The 10,224-nt window shown below is 51.8% G+C and overlaps 1 protein-coding gene across 6 annotated transcripts in view; it reads right to left on the reverse strand.

The window, feature by feature from the left end:
* The window catches only part of TFE3 (transcription factor binding to IGHM enhancer 3), a 12,103-nt gene extending 3,403 nt beyond the window's left edge, over nucleotides 1–8,700 (reverse strand). Inside the window, exons 1-8 of one of the 6 annotated variants that reach the window (XM_015560754.1) lie at nucleotides 8,316–8,405; nucleotides 6,481–6,581; nucleotides 5,992–6,105; nucleotides 4,787–5,025; nucleotides 3,963–4,208; nucleotides 3,749–3,853; nucleotides 1,458–1,575; nucleotides 104–160 (exon numbers count right to left, since the gene is read on the reverse strand). In XM_015560754.1, coding sequence (XP_015416240.1) covers nucleotides 104–160; nucleotides 1,458–1,575; nucleotides 3,749–3,853; nucleotides 3,963–4,208; nucleotides 4,787–5,005 — 745 coding nt within the window. In that variant the 5' untranslated portion in view covers nucleotides 5,006–5,025; nucleotides 5,992–6,105; nucleotides 6,481–6,581; nucleotides 8,316–8,405. Of the gene's footprint in view, nucleotides 1–103; nucleotides 161–1,457; nucleotides 1,576–3,748; nucleotides 3,854–3,962; nucleotides 4,209–4,786; nucleotides 5,091–5,991; nucleotides 6,106–6,370; nucleotides 6,407–6,432; nucleotides 6,582–8,315 lie in introns of those variants that run through there. The other 5 variants (XM_015560753.1, XM_015560756.1, XM_015560755.1 and 2 more) reach the window with 5 other exon arrangements.
* Nucleotides 8,701–10,224: the final 1,524 nt, after the last annotated feature.

Here is a 10,224-nt window from a genome sequence, read left to right on the forward strand (position 1 = left end):
GCGTTGGGAAGCCGTTTCTGGGAGGGGACCCCCAAGGCAGGATGGGGCACAGAGCGAGGCAGGGCTGCAGAGCATGGTGGCAAGGGCATATGCTCTCACTCACTTAGGTTGTGATTGTCCTTCTTCTGCCGTTCCTTCAAAAGAGCTTTGGCTTCTGTCTCTGGAAGAGAGTGGAGGTAGTCAGGGCCTCTGGGCATGGGAAAGAAGGAGGGCAGTGTGTGTTGCTGAGGTAGGCTTTGGTGGGCACATGCAGGGGAAATGACCTTTTTAAAATGCCACTCTTGCCCTGGCCGGTTTGGCTCAGTGCATAGTAGAGCTTCGGCCTGAGGACTGAAGGGTCCCGGGTTTGATTCCAGTCAAGGGCACATGCCTGGGTTGCGGGCTCGATCCCCAGTAGGGGGCGTGCAGGAGGCAGCCGATCAATGATTCTCTCTCAGCATTGGTGTTTCTATCTCTCTCCCTTCCTCTCTGAAATCAATAAAAATATATTTTTAAGAAATGCCACTCTTGCCCTGGCCAGTGTTCTCAGTGGTTAGAGCGTCGGACCAAAGGGCGTGGGTTCGATTCCCGGTTAAGAGCAATTGCCTGGGCCGAAACCGGTTTAGCTCAGTGGATAGAGCGTCGGCCTGCGGACTGAAAGGTCCCAGGTTCGATTCCGGTCAAGGGCATGTACCTTGGTTGCAGGCACATCCCCGGTAGGGGGTGTGCAGGAGGCAGCTGATCAACGTCTCTCTCTCATTGATGTTTCTAACTCTCTATCCCTCTCCCTTCCTCTCTGTAAAAAATCAATAAAATTTTAAAAAAAAAAAAAAAAGGTTCACCATCACTAGGCAGTGCTAGGAGCTGGGACTGAAGAGTTGCTCTTTAGGCCCGGCCGGCGTGGCCCAGTGGATAGAGCGTCGGCCTGCGGACTGAAGGGTCCCAGGTTTGATTCCGGGCAAGGGCATGTACCTTGGTTGCAGGCACATCCCCGGTAGGGGGTGTGCAGGAGGCAGCTGATCAACGTCTCTCTCTCATTGATGTTTCTAACTCTCTATCCCTCTCCCTTCCTCTGTAAAAGAGCAATTGCCTGGGTTGCAGGTTTGATCCCCGGCCCCAGTCAGGGTACAGGAGGCAACCAATTGATGTGTCTCCTTCACATCAATGTTTCTCTCTCTCTGTTTCTGTTTCTCTCTCTCTCTCCCTCTCTTCCACACACTCTCTCTAATAATCAATGGGAAAAAATATCCCTAGGTGAGAATTAACAAAAAATGCCATTCTTCTTACTGTTTTTCAAGAAGCCATGGTGATGGGCCATTTGTTAAACCCAACATGAGAGGCAGTGGGGTGAAAGTAGGACCATGGGCCATGTGGAAAAAGAAGGCAATGAGTTCCCATTTCTGTCTGCTTAAACCCCTTCCCCCACAATCAGGCCCACCCCCACACCTGGCAGACATGGGGCTAAGCCTGGCCCTTACCAGAGATCTCCCGTTTGATGTTGGGCAGCTCAGCTGGGCAGGAGTTGCTGACAGTGATGGCAGGTGTCGCCACACCCTGACTACTGTACACATCAAGCAGATTCCCTGACACAGGCAGCTGCGGGCAGGCATAGCAGAGAAAGGATGATTGGCAACAGACCCCAGGCTCAGCCCCGTCTTAGAACCAGGCTCCCGACCCTCTACGCATCCCCAAAGACATGTCCCCTAATGCAAGGATTGGCTGACTCAGTACAGGAATCTTCTCTTTCAAGGGAATTTCACATGGTGACTCAATAAGGCTGGTGAGGCTCAGTGGTTGAGCGTCAACCTATGAAGTAGGAGGTCACCATTCAATTTCCATTCATGCCTGGGTTGTGGGCTCGATTCCCAGTGTGGGGTGTGCACCAGGCAGCCAATCAATGATTCTCTCTCATCACTGATGTTTCTATATCTTCTCTCCCTCTCCCTTCCTCTCTGAAATCAGTAAAAATATATTTTTTAAAAGTATGGATATTTTAAAAAATAAGGGAGGACAGGATCAAATGGACCTACCCTGCTGTGCCGGGGACTAGAGCCTGCCTGGCCTGTTCATCATGCTCCTGCAGCCCCTCAGGTCAATCCCCCCGTGAGCTCTGAAGCTGCTCTCCCAAACCCAGGGCCGGCTCTGAGAGAAGAAATGCTGCAAAGCCACCCTTCTCAGGTCGTTGTGGACTCCGATGGAACATTTCAGTCCATCAGCCCCCCATCCCCACCCCCACCCCATCCCAGCACGACATTCCAATCCAGCATTCTTGGAACACTCCAACCCAATCGCCTCAGACCTTGGGGAAATTGTCATGGCAACGTTCCATCCCAAATCTGGCCTTCTGAAGAGTTCCAGCCCGATCTCCAGTCTTTTGCAGTGACCGTGTTGCACCACCTCACATACGTAGTCTCCAGCTGCCATGCACCAACGCTCTGACTCGAGTATCTTCTTGCATATTCTGACCTCCTAGGATTTCCTGTCCAACTACACAACTAGCTCTGCTTTTATTTCCGCCTACGTTGTTTTCTCCCCTTTGCACTCTCCTGGATACACCCTAGGGCGACATACTAATCTGTAAGTAATTAGTCCCATCTCTAGAGAGGATTTCATCTCTTGAAACCCCTACCAATCTGTTGCTTCCATCTAATATAAGATTGCAATCTCTAGCTGTGTCCAAATCGACACAAAGTTCTGATAAACTGGTATAATTTTTATATATGCTTCTATCCTCTTGGTAAGTTGGAAAGAAAAAACTACAGCCATCTGGTATGCCCTGAAACAAGTTATGGGACTCTTGCAATGTTTGAGAACCAGAATATTACAATGTTTGATATATTTGTTGCTTTAGAAAGTTTTATCCACTCTCTACAAGGCCCCAGCCTCTTGGCACAGTTCACTGCCAGAGGCACAGTACCTGGAATCACTTCAAGGTCCAACCATGTCAAGTTTTGAGACTTTTGGAGTGTTTCAGTCTCTTGATACATTCAAAAGGCTAAAAGACCCCCCAATCTTGCCCTGGCTGCTGTGGCTCAGCTGTTAGGGGGCCCGCACACCGAAGGGTCACGGGTTAGATTCCTAATCAAAGACACGAACCTAGGTTGCAGGTTCCATCCCCAGCCCAGTTGGGGTGTGCGGGGGAGGCAACCAGTTTATTTTTCTTTCTCTCCTCTGTCTCTCTCCCCGGCCCTCCCTCCTTTCTACTCTCTCTGAAAAGCAATGGAAAAATATCCTCAGGTGAGGATTAATAAAAAAGTAATAATAAATAAATAAATAAATAGTCCCATCTCTTGGTCCCTCCTACATTCAAGTTTGAGTGAGCAGTTTATTATGCCCTAATAGTTTCATACATACAGGAAGTCCCCATCCTGTATGTATTAAAATCTGCAAGGTTGCCCTGGCCAGTGTGTTTAAGTGGTTAGAGCATCAGCCCATGCACCAAGGGTTGGGGGTTCGATCCCTGCCCCAGTTGGGTAGGTGCAGAGGTAACCAATTGATGTGTCTCTGTCACATCGATGTTTCTCTCTCTCTTTCTCCCCCTCCCACTCTCTAAAAAAAGAAAATCTACAAGGTCTACCTTTCCATGCAATCCAACTAAAGGCCTCAGGGCATTGCTATGCCCCTTATCATCATATAGTCTCCTTCTCTATCTTAATACAATCCACGGTGACGGTCATGGTCTCTTATACATATAGCCAATCCTGATGTAGTCTCAGTGACACAGAGATGCGCTAAGTTGTTAAACCAACTTCCCATCTCGGGGCCTTACCGTGCTGGGGAGCTGCAGCCCCGCAGTGCCTCCAGGTAGATAGCTGAGCATCTCGTCATTGTAACTGGACTCCAGGCTGATGATCTCATCAATGACATCATCGATCTGGGGACAGAAGTAAATATGGAGGAGGGTTAGCAGAAGTTGGAGGGTGAAAAAAAAAAAAAAAGAAGTTGGAGGGTGGAGCATGGGAGCGTTGTCTGCAGCCACGTACCTCCTTCTCTGAGCTGGACCCGATGGTGAGTAGTGCCATGGGGCTGTTGGGGGCGCTGCCTGTAGGGCCAGTAGCATGGGTGGCCTCAGGGGCAGGGAGCGGCTGGGCACTAGCAGCCCCCGGTGGTGGGGTGAGTGCCTGGGAAGCCAGCTTGGGCCCAAGTGTGGTGGACAGGTACTGTTTGACCTGCTGCCGGCGTGCCTGCTGCAGGTGGTAGCGTGTTGGGTTCTCTAGATGGGTCTGCACCTGTGGGATAAGGGGAAGGAGGGACAGGAGGGGACAAGGTAGAACAGGACTCAGAGAGGTACCTCTGGGCAAACCGGGCCCAGAGTCTGAGAACCCCCCAAAATACTGGTAAGTCTCTCCCAGCACCCAAATTCCCTTTCTTGGACACCCCTCAAAGCCACTAGGATCCACCCACGGATGGTCAAACCCCTCAGTTTCTGGAGCCCCCGCCCCTGTCACAGTCCCCAAGACTCCACCCAAGATACCACCGAACAGACCCAGGAACTACATATTGCTTCCCAAGACATCCAAAAGCCACAGAACTCCTAATGCACCACATCTATATGCATCTCTTCCTCCAAAGCCACTCCTCAGGCACCCTAGGGCCCACCTGGGGCACTCCCTACCCTCCATGGTCCACCAAGACATCCTATGGCCCCTAAGAACCCCTCACAATCCCACAAGAAAATCTCAGAAACCTTAAACACAATGGGATACTGGCACAGCCTACTTTAACAGCACCTAAAGACCTTCCTTAGGGCCCCAGGACCTGAGCTAAAAGTCACCAGGACCACTCCCCAAGGACTCTGGGACCTTACCTTGAGCACCTCCCTGGGCACCTGAGCAGGGGGAGGACGGCCCAATGTGTGGCCCCCAGCAGAGACACCAACCACAGAGATGGCAGGAGAGGCAGGTGCAGGGCTGGGGAAGGGAGAGGCTGCAGCCTGTTCCCGACGCTCACGCCTCTCCTGCTCCTGGGCTTGGGCCCGCATGAGCTGCTGCCGCAGCAGGACCCGCGATGAAGAAGAAGAGGACATGGCAGGGGTCCTGGAGCCCCCTGCAGAAGATGATGCAGACAGTGTAGCTGAGGTGGCTGGTGTGGCCTGCAGTGATATTGGGAGGCTGTGGAATGGGAAATACGGGGCCACAAGTAAGCTAAAAGTCTTGTCCCAAACCTAATGTGACGGAGTAAATCACAGGAGCCAGGCCTGGTAGCAGCCCTCAGGGGTCAGTCTGGTGGGGGGGATTTTAGCCTTCATTCCTTACGGTGAAGTCTCAATTTGGGTCTGTTCCTATATTGAGCAGAGATGCCACGGCTTGGCTGTGGGCAAGGGGCTTTATCCTATTTAAGGGAGGCTGTGGCCGTAGATACAGAGGGCTCTTGAGCTCAATTTGGGGCTGGAGATGCTCCCTTAGCTCCCGGGGGTGGGCATCAGGCTACAGGACAATCGCAGTACCTTCTTCCTCCCCTGCCTGGGCCTCTAGTCCCAGGAGCTACTCAGTCTTGAAAATCTCAGAAATTTCACAATCCTCTCTTCCTGCCCCTCTTCCAGGTCCCCTCCCCTCTCTTAGAGCCCAAGCCCATGACTCAGCACATTTAGACTTCCCCAGCTTGGGGAAAGAAGAGACCAGCAGGGGTTCCTCAAGGGCTGGGGGGTGGGGGAGTTTGTTGAGTGGGGGAAGGGTGAGCAGGGGTTGAGGGTATGGCTCCGCCTACCTCAGCACTGAGCTAGAGCAAGGCACACCCAGTCTCTGGGCACTCTAGGGATGCTGCAGCCATATTTGTGAATGAATGGGTGTGCAGGTAGGGTTGGGGGAGGCAGCTGAGGTCTAGTCCGAGATACTGGAATCCTAGCTTGGCCACCTGCTTTCATGTAACATGATTTTTCCGGCCCCTTATTTTAATGACTGGAAAATACAAACTGGTGGAGAGAATGGGTCGGGCTGGCACTGAGGGCCACTGCCCAGCAAGAGGGAATGGAGGGCCCTGAGGAATTGGGAGAGGAATCAAAGGAGACATTACCTTGAGTGTAGTGGTAGGGGCTGGCTTTTGAGCTCGTAAAAGCTGTCAGGATCAAGGACGTTTTCTAACTCGATGTCAGCAACAATCCCAGATTCCGGAAGCAAAGAGTTCAGGCTGAGGGTGAGGGTGAGGTAGGGGTGGTGGTCAGTTATTGTATGGAGACCTCAATCCCCTCCAAGAAAGAGAAAGAGAAAGAGAGAGGCGGGGAAGATAAGGAAAACAGTGTATCTCTAACATTCAGCCACTCCGCTGGGTAGCACCACCATAAATTCCCACGCCCTCTCCCCCACCCCATTATCTTTTGCTGTGTTACCGATAGTCCCTTAAGATTCAAAACAATAAAAGTGCCTGGATCCCAACACCGTGCCCTAACACTCACGTGTTACCACAACCTGGGTTTGAGGAAAATGGAAGTGAAGAATGTAGGAATGCCAGACTCACTTTGCAGGAGTCCTGACTTTGCATTCAGAGCTCTCCCAGCCCCCATACCCCCTACTGTTTTTCAGGCTGCTGAATGTGAGCCCACGTTGTCCACACACATGCAGCACGGTAGGGGCATCCCTCAGTATAACAGCCCATTGTGACACCAACTGAATGCATCACAAAGAGAACTGGGGTCAATGATTCACTTTATAGAAGGATCCACCACTTTGCAAATGAGTTCCCCCCTCCCCGGCCAGAGTTCACGGGATGCCAACACATACCCAAATACGAAATGGAAATAGCAAAGGCTGCCCTCGGTGCAACAATCTGGATTTACAAGAGGGAGCATTTGGGTGGAACATCCACTTTATGCGAGCTTTCTTTTCTTGGCCAGATGAGCCGGCCCACCACTCTCCAGTTTTTTTGGAAGAGATCAAAAGGCACACGCCTCCAATACCAACACCCACTGACACACAAGTCATGTACACCCCTCCCTTTGAACTACTGTGATGATCTAGGTTGTTATACAGGCATCAGAACATACGCAAAGGCTCCTGCTCAGGCCTCCATGCTGGGAGTAAGATCCTAGTGTGCAGGGGACCTAATCCTGCACGCAGATGGATATGCATCCTTGAATTTAGTCAAAGATTCAGAATTCTGAGATTGGGGGTGACTTCACTTGGCAAGAATTTTCTCCCCTCCCCAAAGATCTGTCTTCCTTCCTTTCCTCTCCCTCAGATGGGGCCCTAAAACCACCCAGGAAGTTGGGAAGAGGAAGCTCGAGGATCCGCCGAGCTCAGCACAATTCCAGGCAGAAAGTAGGCAAAGCCCCCTCCCATGCTTACAGACCCACTGCACAGAACTTGGGAGAAATGGGGGTTGGGGCTTCCAAGGCCGCTGATGATAAGACCCACCCAGATAGGGATGGTGCAATTGGTGCTCATTCCAGCTCTGCTGACAGATTCAAGATTACCCCCAGGGTCTGAGAGATAGAGTAGGAGGGTGAGATAAAAAGAACATGTATGTGCGTGTGTGTGTGTGTGTGTGTGTGTGTGTGTGTGTGTATGCAGTGAGCAGAGGTTGGCTTGCTAAGAGGCTAAGGCAGGTGGCAATAGGAACAAGACCCTCCTCTGGGTTCCCAAATAAAGTCTGAAGCCTTCTTCACTGAGCTAAGAGGTAGCACCATCTCCATCACCTCTGTCTGCCTGTCTCCCATTCAAGCCCTGATGGAGGGGGCGCTTTTTCACTCTCCTTGGGATCTGATTCAGTTGGGAGTGAAGAGATTATTCTGGTCAAGTCTTGATGAATGTTGATTCTCTCGCTCTCACACACTCACAAGGCTGGTCTCACACAGCATTATCTGAGACACCCCCAAATCCTACCGGACTCATATCATCCCCAAGCACAGCCTCCAGCAACCAGCCATTGAGAATCACCAAGCTCCCAAGAAAGCACCTCTGTCCCCCAGAAACCCTTCTCTGACACTGAGCTAAAAGTCCCTTAAAATCAGTGCCTCACCTACAGAGTGCCCCCTCAACTTCATCCCCCTCATGCCGGACTCAAGGACCCCAAATTCAGCCTCTAATTAGAGCCTCAGTCGCCCAAGTTCAGCTACCCTAGACCTGTTTCTGAACACATCAGAATAAGTCCCTCTAGAGACCCAGTCAACCCCCACCTCCAAATCTGAACCAGGCTTCCCTTAATGCACTTCCAGGACTCTTTTTAAGCTTCAGTTCAAGCAGGCCACCGCCGGATTCCTTAGGTGCCCCCCCAAGACGGGCGCCCCGACGTCCTCCAACCCTAGGCCGAGGCCCTCCAATCCCAGACCGGGGCCCCTACTGCACCCAAATCAGGCTCCCGGGAACCCCAGTCAGCACTACTGGCCCCAAGCAGCCCCGCACCTGAGCAGCTGGGCTGAGTCGGCCGGCCTGCGCTCCTCCAACAGCACGAACACGGCTCGAGGGCCCTCCGCACTGGCCTCTATGCCGTCCCGAGCTGGCTCGGCCACATGAGACATGACGCCCGGCCCCAGGTGATCCCTGCCAGGCCGGTCAGTCTTCAGCCCGGTCCCCCTAACAAAATAAGAGTCCCCCTCCCCCTGCTGGCCACCGCCTCCTCCTCTAAGCCATGCAGCGAGCTCTGCGTGGGCGGGCGGCCTTGGGGGAGATGGGATGGGCTGTGAGTCATCCCCCGCCCTGAACGGACCAACACCAGCCCCCCCACCTAAGAACCTAACCCCGGACGACCGCCCTCCTCCCCCTTGTCCTTTTCCCCCTCCTCCCTGAGCTGGGGAAACTCCACAGGAAGTGAGCGCAAGTAAGATGGACAGCTCTGCCAGCTCTGCCCTCTGAGCGAGGCGGCCAATCATCAAGGGCTGCTTCAAGTGTCCGCCCTAAACCACGCCTCTGATGCGGAGGGAAAACTAGATTGGCCGGCCCTCATTCTGAGAAGGGAGCCTAGGCCGCGCCCTCAGTGATAGAAGCAAATCAGCGAGAGGTAATTAATTAAGCCACGCCTTCTTCTCTGAAACTATCCCCGGTTGGGCAATAAGCCGCTCCTTGGGTTCTCTGCGCCTGCGCACGGATGGTCGGTAGGCGCCCAGATTTTCAGGCCACTTTTCTAGCTGCGGAACTGCGCCCCCTGTCCGCCAATATGCATAATACCAGCTTCCTAGACCTCGCTTTAACCTCGATCTAGTCTAGCCAAAGCCATAACTACGTAGCCTAGACAGCTACATACCCTGGAAATTTGCACCAGAAACCCCGCCCTTTCGGTACCCACAGTCCAGCCGCTCAGCTCGTCTTCCTGGGAGTCCTCCGCATGCTCTGTCACTGGAGCGGTTGTTGTATTAGGTCGTTGGGCTACACGATAGGTGCTTAATAAATCCTTGACGATGAATGAGTGGAAGAGTGGAAATGGATCTGATCCTTTCGGGGAATGACTTCTGGAATCTAAAGACCAGGGTTTGGATATGGGCAAGGGACTTGCCCTCTCTGAGCCTCAGCTTTCCTGACCTATTAAATTGGAGTCATAGTAACTGTCTGGCGGAGTTGTTATAAGGATTAGAGATAATGTATGTAAAGCACTAGCAAGTTGTTTGGCATACAATAGGTTCTCCAAAAATTAATTGATTCATTCGATCGTGCACTCATTCAACAAACATTTATTGAGCTTCTTTGTGTGCCAGATACATGCAAGCCAGCTTGCACACAGCGAAGGGTTCCACCCATACTTTCAGGTGCACAGTCAGCTCACAGAACCCCTGGATCTACAATCTTCCCTTCCTTCTTTCCAATATCACAAGATCCTGTCCATCAGTTGGATCTCTGGGAACTTCACTGAGCTCCTACTTGTCTTGCACCTTTTGGTATTGGCAACCGTATATGCCAAGTTGACTTGGTCAACACGAACACCCCTACAGGCTCACACAAAAGTATTATCCACATAATAAAGACAATTCCTCCACAAACAATCCTTTGAAAAATTAATACATTACCAATAAAAATTCCAAAATGCACGAGGGTTTTTCTCCTCATCCTTGCCAGCACAACCCTCATGCACTGCTGGTGGGAATGCAGACTGGTGCAGCCACTGTGGAGAACAGTATGGAGTTTCCTCAAAAAACTAAAAATGGAGCTTCCATTTGACCCAGTGATCCTAATTCTAGGAATATATCCCCATAAACCAGAAACACCCATCAGAAACGACATATGCACCCCTATGTTCATAGCAGCGCCATTGACAATTGCTAAGATCTGGAAACAGTACGAGTGCCCATCAGTAGATGAGTGGATTAAAAATGCCCTGAGA

Source organism: Myotis davidii, unplaced genomic scaffold (genome assembly GCF_000327345.1).
Source record: "Myotis davidii unplaced genomic scaffold, ASM32734v1 scaffold855, whole genome shotgun sequence".
NCBI classification, from domain to species: Eukaryota; Metazoa; Chordata; class Mammalia; order Chiroptera; family Vespertilionidae; genus Myotis; species Myotis davidii.